This window comes from Diadema setosum, chromosome 18, assembly GCF_964275005.1.
Source record: "Diadema setosum chromosome 18, eeDiaSeto1, whole genome shotgun sequence".
NCBI classification, from domain to species: Eukaryota; Metazoa; Echinodermata; class Echinoidea; order Diadematoida; family Diadematidae; genus Diadema; species Diadema setosum.
In genome coordinates this window covers 23,100,541-23,119,650 of record NC_092702.1, presented here as the reverse complement: position 1 = coordinate 23,119,650, position 19,110 = coordinate 23,100,541, and the positions used below count along the sequence as shown (strand labels likewise).

The window sequence follows — 19,110 nt, the reverse complement described above, 5'->3', positions numbered from 1 at the left end:
TTTTTTAATTTTATTTTAGCAATTTATAAGGACCTTGTGATTTTCTTGTAATTCTGACTTTCGGGGACATAACAAACTGTTTGCAGTTTGTAATGCGCTATTTCCGTGAGAAAAATCCCCCATAACCACATAAATGCACACATCGAGAATGTTTCATGTAAACTTTCCTTGTTTTATTATCACTGGAATTAACATTTCATGCATTCTCCTCAGTAACATAAACTGACCCTAGATAACAATGAGCTTCTAGGGTGGCAGATGAAATTATCCTTTCACTGTGAAACTGTACCATCATGTATGTCGCTTTTTCTTTTTTTTTTTTTGTTGTTGATTGGGCATGACAATGAACACACGTTCTGCAACCCAGCACGATCCTTCAAAATACAACACGACCTAAACATTAAACTCTAACCTCGCATTCACGAATGTGTACTAGATGCACATGCACATCACTCATTTTCGACATGAGCCGTCACTACAACCTCTACTTCCGAGTGGATAAGCACCTCTTTTTATGGGCGTAACCGGTCGTAACCCCCTATTAACGAGGCAATACTGATGGTAATTTATCTTCCTCGTTCACCGACGCCATCAACGTTCATAACCATCGGTAACGATCGGAGACGCGATTGCTGACTGTCGCATATCGAATCAATTCAGAGCGCGCGCCAAGTGAGACAGTTATTAGATTTTAAACCATTGGCAGACTCGCAAGTACTCATGTTTTAATGCAGGAAAGTCAAACCGATTAAAGTGGTAATTGATTCGATCTAGTGCTGCAACGTGACTGTGGTAATGGTTTGCATAGCATCAGCAGTCGCATGACTTAAAGCACTTGCGCAAGTCATATGCATTCAGCGCGCTGCATGACTGCTTAAATAGAAACTAAATGTTTACTTAGTTTGATCCCCGTGCCAAAAGTTAAGGTGATTAAGTCAGTCAATCAATCAATCGATCACTCAGAGAATTCAAGACAAACAACACACCCGCATAACATCTCTATCTATATTCAAAACAAAGAGAAATGTGCAGGCATGTCAATTTGTCTATCAAGCCAACCTTTTGTGCAATATCCACTATAGTTTAGGGGAAGACACAAGGAAGGGATTTTGATCGATTGTGATACCTGATGCTGTTCGTGTCCATTTAAATGGTCAGTTGAGAAGCCATTGTTACGTCATCATCGTCCATGATCATGCACTGTGGTCAGCTGCAGTTCTGCTACCTGTATAGACATTCTGGCCCGAATTCACGAAGGTGGTACAAATGAAACCATGGTTTAAACCATGGACAAAAACCATGGAATGCCAAGTGTCGCATGGGATGTTTCGCTACGAAATCAGTAATTTCGTCGATGAAATGATTATTTTGTAAAGAAATGAAAACATTTTGTAACTAAAGTGAACATTTCGTCCACGAAATGATAATTTCGTTAACGAAACAGTCATTTTGTCGACGAAATGACAAATTTCGTAACGAAATATTCCGTGTGACACTTGGCGCTCCATGGTTTTTGTCCTTGGTTTAGACCATGGTTTCATTTGTACCACCTTCGTGAATTCGGGCCTCTTTGTCTCTTTTCAGGCTGCAATATTTCCCTTTTTGTTTCTTTTGTTTTTGGTCGGGTAATCTTAAAAACTGGATTCAGAGCAGACTTAACAGTCATTCTTTGCGCCTTATCACCCAGTCCTTGCACATAATATTAGACAAAAATCATCGTAAAATGGTAAAAACCATGGAAAATGTGCTAAGCTACAGTCACTCGGGTGCCATTTTCTACTTTTATCATGAGCTATTTTACTTCTGTCTCTTGCTCTCTCTTTCTCTCTCTATTATTTCTATTCTTGTATATAGACCTATAATTCATAATATATATGTATATAGTATATATATATATATATATATATATATATATATAATACAAGTATGTGTGTGCATGCATGTGTGTGTGTGTGTATTGTGTGCTATTAAGCAAGGATCTGATGTTAATGAGTTTGATAAAGTTGATCAAAGTGAATTTGTACTGAAAAACTTGTCTAAGTTTTATGCATACTCCGCTGTAGGTTTTCGTATAAGCCTTTTTGTTTGTGCAAGTCTGCATAAAATACTTGTTTGTATTCGTTTCTATGTGGACACGATGGTGGTATCAAACGCAATTCGGATAAGGAGTATCATAAAACAAAAGCGTGTGTGTGTGTGTGTGTGTGTGTGTGTGTGTGTATAAATACATTATGCACGACAAACAACTGGGGTAAAGCTGGATTCAGTGTATTCTGAACCTGTCAAGTATTGTTTTACGTGGAAACCCCCAACACTTCATCGACATCTGTCTCTTTTTTTTCTCCTTAGGCACATCAGCTCTCGCCGTTATAAAGCGTGTATTTTCCCGCAAGTCAGGGAAGTGTCACTGTTTATTTGGCAATGACAGACTGCATGCATACCGAGTTTACTCCCCCATTCTCGGCTGTCCGTTTTTTGTCAGAATAGATGAAGGTGGTAGGTCAATGTGGCGCTGTCACCGTGCAAAGAACAAAATCGACATGACTTTTTGCTTTCTATCTCCCTGCTTTTTCTTTAAACCCCCGTCAGTGCAAATTCAATTTGAAGACACGGCAGCGCCGCCTTAAAAGCGCGGGCAAATACAGACGTTTGCGTTTGTACCTGCAGATGCATGAGCCTTGTCGTTGGTATGAATCTTGTTGCGAGCTGTCCACTACGGACGTAGATGTGTTGCGTCGTATTATGAATAGCGTACTATGAAACTTGGACAAAGAATATCGTGGTATGCCCATTAAAAGACATCGTTTACCTATCTCACCACATCTTTGGGTGTAGTTTTCTTCTCCTGCAGATTTCTCGATCTTGTAATTTCTTAATTGGGCACTAGCATCGCAACTATACAGCCCTCTCTAACAAATCTAATCACTGCTTAGGATTTTACAATAACTTGATGTTGATGATGTTAATATCCTTTTTTTTCATTTAGTTGTGTTTTTTTTTTCAAAAAGAGACTGAAGTAAATTTTACTACAAGGTTTGCTTGATTATTATAACGATACAACTTTCTATGATTTTTTTTTTTAAGTTTGAAGCTTGTTTATCAAATATTTCCTTAGTAACTTCCGAAAAAAAAAAAGAATCATTCACCGCATCCGTCGTCACTGATTCACAATGCATGCATACCATGGTGGTCCTTCGGGATATCGAGCTTGACACATGGAGCGCTGAAATGTATACAATGTCATGCAATCATGGTGGGGCAATCGACCAGCCCTATAATCTTTTGTCCATCTGGGTAGTCCCGTAGAGGCGGTAGCGTGGCCGAGCGGTCTAAGGCGCTGGTTTAAGGCACCAGTCATTTCGATGGCGTGGGTTCGAATCCCACCGCTGCCAAGAGCTATTTTTTTTCTTTTTTTCTTTATAGATCAGCTTGCTCAAGTGTACTGCAACTCTAACTTTATTTACATTTTTTTCTCCGCTGTCTCTCTGTACATGAATTTCAGTTTCTATCAGCCATACATTACAAAGCTTTATGTTGACAACCTAAAGTGCGCTCACGTATTATAAGACATGAAGAACACACATCACAAATACACAATGTCAAACACATGGCCTACTACGCATTACAACATTATGTTCCAAAGTTCGCTGCTACTACATGTACTTGCTAGAGGCTATGTGAAAGATGACGCAATAGGGATCCAATTCCTGCATGCTCTATTTCCTTGCTCAGAGGGGCGACAACGTGCAGCGTGTTCTACACGGGTACACGTGATACTCAACAATGGATAAAACGCGTGTCAAACACTGGCGAGCGAAAAAAAATACGTGACGTACAAAGTACAAAGTCTAATCTTTATTCACACGCTCGATATATGTATGTATATGTATATGTATATACATATATATGTACTTATACATATTTATTACCTATGTAATTTCTTTATACCTTTAACTTTAGCTTGCTTTAACACACAACACACTCATCGTCACAAGTTTAAGTCTTAAGATTTCTAAGCTGTATTTCAAGTTAAAGGGTCCCTGACATACAGATGCATGTTTGATTGGTGTTGATTCATGATACCCTCAACATCCCACTTTTGCAGTGAAACGAATATCTAGAAACATTCCGTACGTTTTAAAAATAATTGTTCTTCTATTTTTCTTCAGATTACTTGGATACACCCACAAAAAACCCCTTCTAAACCAATATTCTGGTCGTGACCTCATCTGTCAATCATTGCTAAAGTACTGACATGCTTAACAAAAGACATTGGAATGCACCTTCCCCTCGACTCAACATAACTTGCATGTTTCTGTGATATTAGTGAGACTAACAAAAGAAATGGCGAGGGAATATGCAAGTTATGCTCGGTCTCTGGGAGGGTGCATTCCAATGTCTTTTGTTAATCATATTAGTACTTTAGCAATGATTGACAGACGAGGTCAAAACAAGAATTTTGGTTTAGAAGGCTTTTTTCTTTTTTAGGCGTATCCAAGCAATCTGAAGAAAAATAGAAAAATAACTATTCAAAAATATATGGAATGTTTCTAGATATTCATTTCACTGCAAAGGTGATGTTGAGGGTATCATGAATCAACACAAATCAACACGCATTTGTATGCCATAGACCCTTTAAAGGAACATTATTTTCATGGGCAGAAATATCTGGGCAGTTGTTCTACGACATCAAACATTTTAAAGATGGTCGTGAAATGTATCAGAGTGCATTTCCATGTGATGCACACATGATTATGATATCTGCTGTTCGCACTATACAGCACAGGGAGTCCTGTATAGGTTATTTATTAATCCAAAGAAAAGCAGATCAAGTTAAAGACAACGTTTTTTTTTTTTTTCTGTTTCTCTCAGTGGGAAAGAGTGTTTCTACGGTCTGTATGCGAAAACCGAGTGAAAATGAAGTAACTATACCCTGGAATGTGAACCCACGCAACGTATCACTTATATCCAACATAACGTGTACATGATGAGCGGGAAAGTATTACATTTTTCTTGTGCATATTGGTGCCAAGATTAGGCGACGTGTTCAAGTGTAAATTGTGATGTTTGTAGGGAGTAATAATTGTTGCGACCATCGACCAACAGGGTGACCAACGGTCGCTGATAGATCCCTGATTTCCCTCTTTCAACCCCCACCCCCTTTTTAATGCATTCCGCTCTCTCACCTCTTGACTGGAGGCTAAAATTCTTTAATATGGATGATGTGAGATTTATTCGCAGAACCACCTTGAAGAGTGATGGCACTCCCCTCCCCACCCCTCAGGCACACAGTCTCTCTCCCTCACTCACACACCCACATACACACACACATCAGTGGCGGATCCAGGCGGGGCGCACCGGGCGCGCGCCCCCTTTAATTTTTGTTAAAACAAAAGGAACAAAATAAACATTTTTAATTTTGTAATGGCGCCCCCCTTTTACGGAATTCCTGGATCCGCCCCTGCACACACACACACACACACACACACACATACACGTTTATCACCTTCTCCTAATATTTCCTTCTACGTTCCCCAAACGTCCACATGACCCGACACCTACCCTCTTACAGTATCAAATTCAGACACCTTTGGTTTGAAATGTGCACACAGCTGTCATGACGTGCTGGGCTTTTGCCGTGCATTGAACTGTGCTCTGTATAACGCAATGAAGAAGCTTGGAAGTCAATCGTTTTTTGTTTTGTTTTGTTTTGGGCTTTTTTTTTTGTTGGAAGACAGTAATACCTTAATCTCTTCTACAATAAATGTCCGCGTAGGATCTTTGTACACTATACCACAATGTTCCCTCCCGTAATTTTACAACAGAGTCGCATGAAGAGGAAAGGATGAGTAAAATCTATGAAAATCTTTTCCCCAAATTTTCATCTCTCCATGAACCATTTTCTTGAATAAAATCAAACACTTTGCATTTCAATAAACCGATACTTACCTCGGATTTAACCAAAGCTTAATATTCATACATTTTTTTTATTTTTTCATTTGTACAAACAAATGTTGGAGTGACTAACAATCTTGTATAAATTCTGTTACACCAACCCATTATACAGAGCATCTCCCATCTTCATAATATTCATTTTCTTGTCGTATCGCTAAAACTTGGAATTTTGTCATGAGACTTCTGTACAAACAGCTGTTGCCCAATCAGCATCACCATACAATTTGAAGCATAATCTCTCCTCTCTTAAAAAACAAAATTATTTATTATTTTCCAAATTAAACTTTACCTGTACCCCAGACACTTCCTTTATATAGTTTTTTTTTCCTGTTTCATTCCGGACTGATTTACTGATCTCACATTAATTGAAGAAATGTTTTTATCTTCCAACGCTTTTTTTTTTCTACAAAACGAACATTTATCATTACTAACGAGTATATATTTCCAGCCTGCGAAGTTGCTTGTTCAGAAACAGTGATCTTAGATCACAACAAATAGATAAACACATTGATAACAAAAAAAAAAAATCTTTGATAACAACAGATTAGTTCTCTTGCTGGTCGTTGGCCGTTTTAAAGGACTTTTTTTTTCTTACGACATTTCCTTTCAACACTTTGTGATTGTCAATGCATGAATTTCAGTGCAATTGGAAGTTACCGTCACAATTCGTTATTCCGAGGGTTCGTTCATCCGAAAATGAAATAAGCTTCGTTATTCAAAAAAATGAAAAAAAAAAAGGTTCGTTATTCTTAAAAAGAAATAAGGTTCTCAATTCCGAAGGATCATTAGTAGCAGGAGGCACCTTCTTTTACATTTCGGATTAACTAACCTTTCTCCATTTTCGAAATAGCTTTGGAATAACGAACCTCATTTCATTTTTGGATTAACGAACCTTCGGATTAGAGAACCTTCGGAATAACGCCAGGATTTAGGTTAGGATCAAAGAACTCTACATACGTAATTTCTGATCAGCGAACATCTATAGGCATATAGGGAAGTTGTGTGTTTCGGAATAACGAACCTTCCCAATAACTAACCTTATTTCATTTGCGGATTAACAAACCTTCGGAATGACGAACGTCACCTGGAAGTTACATGCCAATATTGTTTTTAACTGAAAATTTAAGCATATTCCATCTTTTCTCCCGAAGCGAGGCACTGCTTATTTTGATAAGCTATACTACCTGACGGCGCTGCAAGAAACAACAACACTCCATGAATAAATGCTAGAATGATAATACCACTATATATATATATATATATATATATATATATGATTAAAAAAAAGAATTAAGAAAAGAGTATGACAGGTTTAATGGTCTCTGTTGATTCATCGCAACTACAGACGTCGGCATCGCAGGAGGAGTCTATACGTTGGCGTATGAAAGATATTCACTTTGTTTTCAGCGAAAACGAACTGCATGCACCATTTTACTCTTTCAAGAGGAAGAAGAAAATGCTAAACATATCACACTCTGACTGTCAGTTCTATTTCCCCACGTAACAGTGGCAACGGGTGGCCTCGTGGGGACATTTTTGGTGACTCTGAAACGAGTAGCTCTGTTGAAATCTAACAGTGCCCTGGGCGGCGAAACCTGATTTATTATACAGCACATTATCTCATTTTCCGTCCATTTTTTTAAAAGTCTCAATCTTGCAAAATACATTTCAGCGACCTGTCACTCACACACTCCTTCTATTACACACATACAAACAAGCACTCATTGCACAAACTACATCAACAGCTCTCACTGCATTGCAGACAAACAATGGCTGTGATTCCTCTCTTTTCCCCCCATTAGGTTGACAGCTAAGATATAAATGTAAATTACCTCACACTAAGGAGGCTAAGTGGAGAAGAAAAGTGAACGAAGAACGAGAAAGCACGAAAACACGGAAACAAGCCAACATCAGATTAAAGTAGGCGTGATGGGTAATGGTTTGCGGGGGAAAAACGTCGGAGCACATGCATGTCATAGTTTGGGTCTTATAAACAGAAACTTTAGAAAAAAATATAAGCGGAGTTATTGAATTATCCTTGTTCAGATTAGAGATTTGAGATTATTGATGATGATGGCTCTCATAGGCTAGCATTGAATGTTGAAAATATTGTTTTTATCTGGGAAAATTGCTGTCTCTTACGAAAACTATATAAGAATGCCTTCATTTGCTGAGATTAAAAAATGATAAAAATAATGATAATAATAATAATACCAATAATAATGATGATAATGGTAATAATAATAATGATATATAACTTAAATTACGCCAAATCCACTCTGTAGAATGTTCGAGGCGCAGTTCTGCGGTGCAACTTACTGATCTACTTAAACTTGAAAGTACTCATCGATTAAGTTAGATTCATACGCACCTCTACGGTCGACGTCGAGATTCGTAACTAGCTCCAGCTCTAGGGTCCACTCGATTACATCATCATCAATTGCGCCCACTGCATGAGTATATATGCCTTGGACAAAGGCGCCGGAAGCGGGGGGCAGAAGGGGCACTTGTTTGTTTGTTTGTTTATTTTATTTATTCACGGTTAAAAACACATACAGAGTGTGCCCGCATTCAGCTAGTAGCTGTTTTTCAGCGAGGCCGTGATATACATTAGAACAATAGATAAAAACAATGAAATACAATTAAACAAAACATAAACAAGATTGAACACATTTACAGTATTGAAAGAAAGAAAAATATAAGAAAAAAAAAAATAACCAAGAAAAAGAAACCGTAGTAACCATGTAGTGACATAAGAGGACATAGGTTAATATTCAATATCTACATGATGAAAGAAGAGAGCCGATATTTTCAATTTTACAGATCTCTTTACCAAAAAATTTCAAATCTGTTATAAGTCTGAGATTGTTGGGCAATGTATTAAAAAGCTTTGATGCATGATATAATGGGCTAAGTTGAAGAAAATTTGTGTGAGGTCTTGGAAGAGCAATTTGTGAGTTAGCATGACGAAGGGCATAGCCAACATCACTATTGAATTCGATCAATGAAGATAAAACAGGTGGGCCGAGATTATGAAGCAAGTTAAACAGATTAACCAAAGCCTGTTTGACCCAGTATTCTTTCAGCTGATCAATCTTGAGGGTTTCAAAGAGAGCTTCAGTGTGAAATCTACTATTCACTCCAAGTACAGATCTTAAACATCTATTTTGTAAAGTCTGCAGCTGTTTTAACCGAGTTTGTCGACCATTCATCCAAATAGTGCTGCAGTAAGTGAAGTGAGGTTGGATTAAAGTTTTGTAAAGTATTAACGCCATCTTTTCATCAGTGAACTGTCTTATTCGCTTTAAAGCAAAATACATCTTTAAAACCTTTTTGTTCACATTGTTAATTTGTGGAATCCATGAGAGATTACAATCCAGCAAGACCCCAGGATATTTGCATTCCATGACTCTAAATAATTTTTTTGTTATTTAGAAGAATATCAACATTACAGAAACGACTCAAGTTTGACTTTGAACCGATTAACATAAACTGACATTTGTCAACATTGAGCAGCAATTCATTATTTGAAAACCATGTCATAGCGGATTTCAGATCCTCATTGATTACTTTCTCTAAAGTTTTTGGATCTTTAGCAGCAAAGTACATACAAGTGTCATCAGCATACAGAGAAAGGGAACATTTTTTTACTGACTTACATAAATCATTCAAAGTGATAATGAACAGCAATGGCCCAAGGATACTTCCTTGGGGCACCCCGCTTGTTACTTGTCTGCTCTGTGACATGGTACCGTTAACTGAAGTGCATTGTTCCCTATCATGAAAATAATCCTGAAACCAGCCTAGTGAATTCTGATTAAAGCCATAGCATCGTAGTTTTTTCAGCAAAATCTCAAATGATATCAGATCAAACGCTTTTTCTAAGTCCAGCGTTACAATACCAACTACTTTCCTATTGTCTAAATTTCTACAGACATCTTCAGTGAGAGATAAAAGTGCAGTCAAAGTGGAATGTTTTGGACGGAATCCATGTTGGTTATGACATAATAGGTCATTCTCAGAGAGGTAGTCATACACTTGATTAAACACAAGTTTTTCTAACACTTTAGATAGGACAGGTAAGACCGATATTGGTCTGTAGTTGCAGGGATTTGCTCTGTCACCACTTTTGTGAATAGGCGTTACCCGTGCTCTTTTCCACGCACCAGGAATTTTCCCTTTGCTTAAAGACGCATTGATAATGTGAGTTAGCGGTTCAACAATGTACTCTATAGAATCCTTTACAATACTAGCTGGTATTTGATCGAGGCCAGTGGCCTTATTCCTTGCAATGTCATGAATACATTTCAAAACATCATTGTTTGTTACTACCTTAAACTTAAACGTTGAATTTACTTGGCTCATATACTGATCCATATTACCACCAAATATTTTATTACATTTCCGCTTAGCTGCTAAATCAACAAAGTGATCATTCAAACAAGATGCAATATGTTTTGACCCAGCAATTTCCTCATTATCAATAATTATCTTTTGAATACCGCTTTCAGTAACATTTTTAGGCATGATACGTCTCAAAGATTTCCACATTGCATTTGATTTACCTTCATTGTTCAAAATGCTTTCCGAAACATATCTCTTTTTGGATCCCCTAATCATTGATGTGACAGAATTTCTAAGTTTCTTATACATTATCCAATCATTCTCTGACCCTGATCCTTTAGCTTTTCTTTTCATTCGATCTCTTTCTCGCATTTTACATAAGATTTCATTATTCATCCATGGTGTATCTTTTTGACGGACTCTTTTTCTTCTTAATGGGGCATGTTTATTTAAAACTAAATTGAACTTAAAGCACCATTTTTCAAAAGCACTTGTTGGATCAGGGTCAGAAAGCACATCATCCCAATGAACTTGACAGAGATCTAATTTGAAATGAGTTAAATCAAATCTTTTCATGTTACGACCATATGTATATTTATGTTGCATTTTCATGGTTCTTACTTTACCAAGATTACAAACTGTCATAAAATGATCGCTCAAACTGAGTGGGATGACGTCACTGAAAGAAACCTTCTCATGACTGGAAGAATAAAACACATCAATTAATGTCTCAGTCACAGAGGTTACTCTTGTTGGCTTATTTATGTATTGTTTCAAATCATAATCTTCACTTAGACGCTTCAAAGATTTTGATTGACTTGACAAAGGTCATTTTATCAAATCACAGTTAAGATCCCCGAAGATAACAAATTCGTTCGAAGATGACTCTAAAAGTTGTAAAAGAATTTCAAATTTCACGAAAAGCGAACTGTGAGAATTTGGGGGTCTGTACCAATAAACAATTAAGAAGGGTTTTTGCTTTGGTAAGCAGATTTCCAAGCACATCAGTTCTAAGCCATCAACAAAAAATTCATTTTTATACTGAATGGTATGGTGTCTTTAATGTAGGTTATAATTCCACCACCATTTTTATTTCTATCTAACCTGACATTTTTATAACCTGATATAGATATTTCGGCATCAGAAATAAAGTTATCTAATCGAGTTTCACACAAAGAGAAAACATGAATGTTTGTTGTGGCTAAAATATTACGAATCTCATCAAAATTTTTCATCAAAGAGCAAACATTTAAATGGCAAATATTAATACCAGATAATAAATTCAGCTTTTCAAAGCTTTTTTCTACACTTTCATAATTATATGCAACAGCATTTCGAGAAGAAGTGACAGGATCATCAACGTACTGAGGGAGTTCTTTAAAGATACAAAAATCGCACATCCAATCGTCATCAGAATTAAAAGTATCAGCAGATGCACGTGAACATCTCAGATGAGCCCATTTGTTACACTGTACACATGATAAGGCATTATGGTATTCTTTTACTTCTTTACGGCAACTTAAGCATGGAAATTCAATATGAGTCACGTGAGTTAATCGAGACATAATTCATAAAAAACTAATGAAAATAAAACTAAAAAAAAAGGGAGTTCTTACAAGTTTTCAAAGTCTTGTTTAGTCCTAATGCTGATCTTTTTTGAGTCCCGTGTCCTTAGTGCGAAGATGTTTCCATCCTGGGTCCAGCAGGACTTCGACTTGTTACTGTTCACAAGTTCCCAAAAGAGAGTTGCTCGCCTGGCTGTGAGGTCCTCCCTTATCCAGAGTTTTGGTCCATCTGCATTCTTCAATCTCGTCCTGGCTCTGTACACATCATGTCGGACATTGTATCTGCTGAATTTCACTATTACAGGTCTCGGTTTGTTCCTCCTCGTAGCACTCGCGTACGATGTCGAAGCCGATGACTCGCGTCCCCGATCAGCATCTTGCCTCCCGTTCGATGCCGAAGTCGATGACTCCCGTCCCTGATCAGCGTCTTTCTTCGGGCGTGCAGAGATGCGGTGACTGCGATCTATCGCGTCCGGTTGAACTGCGAGACCGAGCTTCGTGTTGAAGATATCTAGAACGAGTTCATCTGTCCTCTCATCTGGTCCCTCGGGAATGCCATATATCCCAGGCCCGTAGCCAGGATTTTTCAAGGGGGGGTGCGGTCACTAAAAAAACGGACCTCCGGTACCAATACCAATGATGACACACACACACACAAATATATATATATATATATTCTTTGGATGACCGAACTACAAAAGTTGTATAAGAATTTGCGGCGCGCTTGCAAATTGTGAATTTTGACTGTTTTAATGACGTTTTAAAGTCTCGAGGAAATTCGTATTTTTGTCTGTTGCATGCAATCGCGTTACGGTATTTCATCTAGGAAATAGTAAAAACTCATTTTGCCAGGAAGTTGCAAAGTTTAATTGTGTTCGAGACTCTGCGCGCGTAGCGCGCCGCAAAATTGAGAATAGTGATTTTCCTGGTGTTGTTTTAATTTTAATTTTTTCTATTGTATACCCGCGTTAGCAGGCCTGAAGCCTGGTATGCGAGTTTGTCAAAAACGAAAATAAATAAGAAAATTTTTAAAACAAAATGAATTGTAAATGTGAACCATTTATATTTTGCCTCCTTGTGGTAGGATATTTCCAGCATTTCCGAACTTTCAAATAATCATTTTAGATTTAATAATATCAAAGGTAGTAGATCCGATTCGCAAACATCTCCAATATCAGTCAAATGTCATATTAACCATCATGCTAAGAAGGTTTTCTTTGTGAAATTTGGAGGTCATTGAAATTCAAAAATTAAACATCCGTTAGCCATTGGAAGAAGTTGAGTGCAAATTCAGACCTCAGGCTTAATGCTCAGATGTTTTCCTATTTGATTTGATCTGTCTTACTGTGCACACTAAGATACATATATACTGGAATGGTTATTTCTTATTTATTAAATTATAGTTGCATATTTGGTTACTAGCTGTCTCTAGGCATTTTCGAATTTGGGCTGCAAAGAGATCCACTACCTTTAAGTTAGAAGAGAGATAAGTAAATAATGATAAAATAAACAAACAAAAAAGAATGAGTTTCTTTTGTAATACTATCTGACAAACTTTTTACTTTACCATTTTACTTCATAGCTCAGCACTTTCCATTCTCTCTCATACCCTCTTACCCATTACATTTAAATGAAATACAACTAAAATGAGTTTGCGTGCCTGCATAATACTCTTTGGAAATTATAAGTGAAAATGTTCTTAGGTTTTGGCCCACTTTAAAATGACAACCAATAGAACTGTCACAACATGAGAAAATGTATAAGTAATAATCAACACTACATTTCCGAATTTGGCCTGCAAAGAAATCCGCTACCTGTAAGTTAGAAAAGAGATTAGTAAATAATGATAAAATAAACAACAAAAAAGAATGAGTTTCTACCGCCGTATCCAGAACAGAGCCTGAAACGGCGCAGGCTCAAGAAATCGTTTGTACTATAATACGTCTTGAAGTACTGTGTGATACTGTTGACTCAGACTTATACAAAGCTGTAAGTGAGAATTGTAATCCAATCCGACTCATTACCTGAGATATTTATGAAAATATATCAATAAAGAATGTAAATTAAATAACGATGCGTCACAATGCAGTCTAACGCTCTCGCAATGCTATCATACATAGGGTTTTTCACTGACTGTTTTTACTCCGGAGCTCTTGCAATATTCAGGCTTTTGTAATACTATCTGACAAACTTTTTACTTTACCATTTTACTTCATAGCTCAGCATTCTCTCTCATACCCTCTTACCCATTACATTTAAATGAAATACAACTAAATCTAGTTTGCGTGCCTGCATAATACATTTTGGAAATTATAAGTGAAAATGTTCTTAGGTTTTGGCTCACTTTAAAATGAGAACCAATAGAACTGTCACAACATGAGAAAATGTATAAGTAATAATAAACACTACATTTCCGAATTTGGCCTGCAAAGAAATCGGCTACCTGTAAGTTAGAAAAAAGATTAGTAAATAATGATAAAATAAACAACAAAAAAGAATGAGTTTCTACCGCCATATCCAGAACAGAGCCTGAAACGGTGCAGGCTCAAGAAATCGTTTGTGCTAATACGTCTTGAAGTACTGTGTGATACTGTTGACTCAGACTTCTACAAAGCTGTAAGTGAGAATTTTAACCCAATCCAGCTCATTACCTGTGTTTTTTATGAAAAATATGAATAAAGAATGTAAATTAAATAACGATGCGTCACAATGCAGTCTAACGCTCTCACAATGCTATCATACATAGGGTTTTTCCCTGACTGTTTTTACTCCGGAGCTCTTGCAATATTCAGGCTTTTGTAATACTATCTGACAAACTTTTTACTTTACCATTTTACTTCATAGCTCAGCATTCTCTCTCATACCCTCTTACCCATTACATTTAAATGAAATACAACTAAATCTAGTTTGCGTGCCTGCATAATACATTTTGGAAATTATAAGTGAAAATGTTCTTAGGTTTTGGCTCACTTTAAAATGAGAACCAATAGAACTGTCACAACATGAGAAAATGTATAAGTAATAATCAACACTACATTTCCGAATTTGGCCTGCAAAGAAATCCGCTACCTGTAAGTTAGAAAAGAGATTAGTAAATAATGATGAAATAAACAACAAAAAGGAATGAGTTTCTACCGCCGTATCCAGAACAGAGCCTGAAACGGTGCAGGCTCAAGAAATCGTTTGTACTATAATACGTCTTGAAGTACTGTGTGATACTGTTGACTCAGACTTCTACAAAGCTGTAAGTGAGAATTGTAATCCAATCCGACTCATTACCTGATATATTTATGAAAATATATCAATAAAGAATGTAAATTAAATAACGATGCGTCACAATGCAGTCTAACGCTCTCACAATGCTATCATACATAGGGTTTTTCACTGACTGTTTTTACTCCGGAGCTCTTGCAATATTCAGGCTTTTGTAATACTATCTGACAAACTTTTTACTTTACCATTTTACTTCATAGCTCAGCATTCTCTCTCATACCCTCTTACCCATTACATTTAAATGAAATACAACTAAATCTAGTTTGCGTGCCTGCATAATACATTTTGGAAATTATAAGTGAAAATGTTCTTAGGTTTTGGCTCACTTTAAAATGAGAACCAATAGAACTGTCACAACATGAGAAAATGTATAAGTAATAATCAACACTACATTTCCGAATTTGGCCTGCAAAGAAATCCGCTACCTGTAAGTTAGAAAAGAGATTAGTAAATAATGATAAAATAAACAACAAAAAAGAATGAGTTTCTACCGCCGTATCCAGAACAGAGCCTGAAACGGTGCAGGCTCAAGAAATCGTTTGTACTAATACGTCTTGAAGTACTGTGTGATACTGTTGACTCAGACTTCTACAAAGCTGTAAGTGAGAATTTTAACCCAATCCGGCTCATTACCTGTGTTTTTTATGAAAAATATGAATAAAGAATGTAAATTAAATAACGACGCGTCACAATGCAGTCTAACGCTCTCACAATGTTATCATACATAGGGTTTTTCCCTGACTGTTTTTACTCCGGAGCTCTTGCAATATTCAGGCTTTTGTAATACTATCTGACAAACCTTTTACTTTACCATTTTACTTCATAGCTCAGCATTCTCTCTCATACCCTCTTACCCATTACATTTAAATGAAATACAACTAAATTTAGTTTGCGTGCCTGCATAATACTCTTTGGAAATTATAAGTGAGAATGTTCTTAGGTTTTGGCTCACTTTAAAATGAGAACCAATCGAACTGTCACAACATGAGAAAATGTATAACTAATAATTTGTTGGAACCGTAAGCAAATGCCAGCTGAAGGCGAGTAGGCAAGTGTGTTTAAAAGCACGTGTAGATTATGCACGGAGATCGTACAGTTACTTGATAGATGATCTTTTCTCGAATATTGGTACTAGCAAAAGGGCTAGAAAAAGCAGCTATTATAATTCGCTAGGCATGCATAATGGCCCAATGAGTGTTACAAGAGAACTGGAGTAAGACAGGTCTTTCATTTTGTTTTGTGTCTCCTGATCGTTCGTAAGAAATGCTAATTCATGACCACCTTTTCACAATTTGATTGGAGCATGCATTCATAATGGAAAATAGTTGACATAATAATCTATCCGTAGGCATTATCATGCCAACATGTACTTATATATACATGTACTATATCTTTGTGAGACGTAGATATAAAATGTCTCAGGTTTTCGATTATAGTAATTTCGAGGAAATTTCTTTAATTTTTATCATATAATTATGTAAACTTGAGGCTATTAGATTTTCATCCACTTACCTCTGTTCCTGTGAAAAAATGCAAGTGTCAACCTCAATGTCATCCACGAATCGCACGTACTCGGGCGGCCAGTGGAAAAAAAAAAACACCGGTCACACGCGCCAAGGGGGCCATGGCATGCAGTGCCAATATAATAATAGCTCGCACAAATTGATACATAACATTTGTGTTTGTGTGCATGGGGACGATCCGATGGTTCATACAACAAAAGGGTTTCGTACAATTATTTTTAACATTGTTAAACGTACTCTTCCACATTTACGTAGCATATAATGTGTCTTTATATTTATTTGGATTGTTATCTTGAGAATTGCTAAAAACAGTTATTATGAAAAAGTGGACCTTTCAGAATTTGGGGGGGGGGGGGGGTGCGTACGCACCCGACGCACCCCCCCCCCCCCCCTGGCTACGGGCCTGTATCCGGAGACAATTTCTCCTACTGTATTGTTCTGCATTGTCTTTCTCATCCTGTAGCACTTTTGTTTCCTTCTTCATTTCAGCTATTTTCTGTTTCATGGCTCCCACTTCATCTGTGTATTTCTTCAAGTCCAAACTGACAGCTTGATACACTTTCTCCACAACTCGCTCTTCAAGCTTTGTAGCAATTACGTCATAAACATCATCTGCTATGCGTTTGACAAGGCTCGACGATCGAAGTGAAAGGGCAATCTGTTCTTCAATAGCATTCCGCAGTGTATTGTCCAGACTCGGTCCCCTGGAACGAGCACCCGAGTGAACAGCAGGGCCCGCTTCCTCATCGGTACCGGAGCTAAGCTCGTCTGTCCCCGACTCCGCCGGCGTCGAAACAGCCCCACTCCGTTCACGTTCGGTAGGTTCTGACCTCAGTTTTCGGCGACCAGTTTTTTGCCCTTTCCTCCCTCCAGCAGGCATGATCCCCCGTCTTTCGCTGAATTCGAGGACTTAAAGATCGCTCCACTTGAGCCGTTCACAGGAGAGCACATTGATTCACTTGCCCCCACCCCCTCCCCCCCCCAAAAAAAAAAAAAAAAAATGGAGGGGGGGCAAAACGAGTTTTTGCCCCCCCCCCATGTGCCCCCTGTAACAAATAAGCAATCAATTTTTACAGACCAAAATGAACAGTAAAGGCACTTTTTGTCTAAGAAGTGTCAATTTCATAACTGAAAATGTGAAAATTATAATACACTAACATTATTAGATCTATACACTAATACTTATAAGTAAATTTATAGATGGTAGCCTTGCGTCCTTCGACGAGTGTGCCCCCTGAAACGTACCTTCAGTAAACCCTTTCATTTTTCCTTTTGTTTTCCTTATGCTTTCTAGCAATACAAGAATAATTGCTCGAACAATGCATCACATTCTAAAACCGAATGGCAAAGTGAAAGTGGCTCATCAATGCATGCTGGCGTTGACCTAGCCAATGCACGCATTGCACCCAGCGGCTCATCCTCATTAGGAATTCAAGACGTAATGGCCAATCCCAAGATGGTGAACGAGTAACACTTAAAGGAGATCTCCCGATGATTGTCAGGTTTTTGCATTTGAACAACTATAAATTAGTTATACTGAGGACAGAGTTTCAGAATTTATGATAACTGGGATGAAGAATAAGAATATTTTCAAAATTTAGAACAAATTGCAATGAACGAGGATGATGACATGGCAGAGTCACCATAAGTATGCATGAGTTGGGGCTCAAGGAAGCAGAACAAAAGAAGAAGGCATGCATAGATTTTACACAGGTGAACTTGCGAGCAAGCGGTATTGTAATGGAATTAAGAACTTGCGAGCAAGCGGTATTGTAATGGAATTACACTGCTACATTTCTGAAATATGTGAACCTCCTATGTCATCATCCTTGTTCAGTGTAATTTGTTTAAGGTTTTTCAAAGTATTGTTTCTCTGATCAAGAACCACAATTAATTCCACAAATCTATACATACAGTTGTCGATTTATGTACTACATGATGTGAAATTATGAAAATCGTCTGGAATGCCCCTTTAAGTAACTTTATCATGAACATTTCCAACAGTTTCGGGCTCATTAATAATGGATTATTGTTATAGAAGCGGCTATCAGTGTAGACGAACGGGGTGCTGTTCGTTGTTCCGAAGGTTCGTTATTCCGAAGTTTCGTTATTCCGAAGGTTCGTTAATCCGAAACACACAAATTTCCTACATTGTCCTATACCTAGAGGTTGGGTATCCGAAAATGAAAAAGGGTTCGTTATTCCGAAGGTTCGTTGATCCGAAAAGAAATAGGGTCCGTAACGAACATTCGGAATAACGAGCTTGTTTCATTTTCGGATTAACGAACCTTCGGAATAACGAACCTTCGGACTAAAGAACCTTCGGAACAACGAACCTTCGGAATAACGAGCTGTAACCGTAAGAACGCTCATGAGAAACAAAAATGTACAATGATTCTGAACTCTCGATCTCGTCGTTCGCCCATATAAATGTGTACAAATAAATGCTT

At 37.5% G+C, this 19,110-nt stretch overlaps 1 protein-coding gene and 1 non-coding gene across 2 annotated transcripts; one reads left to right on the top strand and one right to left on the bottom strand.

Moving 5' to 3' along the window:
* Positions 1-3,310: 3,310 nt before the first annotated feature.
* On the top strand, positions 3,311-3,392 carry Trnal-aag (transfer RNA leucine (anticodon AAG)). Its single transcript has one exon. It is a non-coding gene; the product is annotated as a tRNA-Leu (tRNA).
* Positions 3,393-11,911: 8,519 nt separating this feature from the next.
* Positions 11,912-17,540, bottom strand: LOC140241397 (uncharacterized). Its single transcript, XM_072321127.1, has 2 exons — positions 17,072-17,540; positions 11,912-12,429 (listed from the first exon to the last, which is right to left on the bottom strand). Exons 1-2 carry the CDS (start codon positions 17,538-17,540, stop codon positions 11,912-11,914), a joined length of 987 nt encoding a protein of 328 aa, XP_072177228.1.
* Between the last annotated feature and the right edge of the window lie 1,570 nt (positions 17,541-19,110).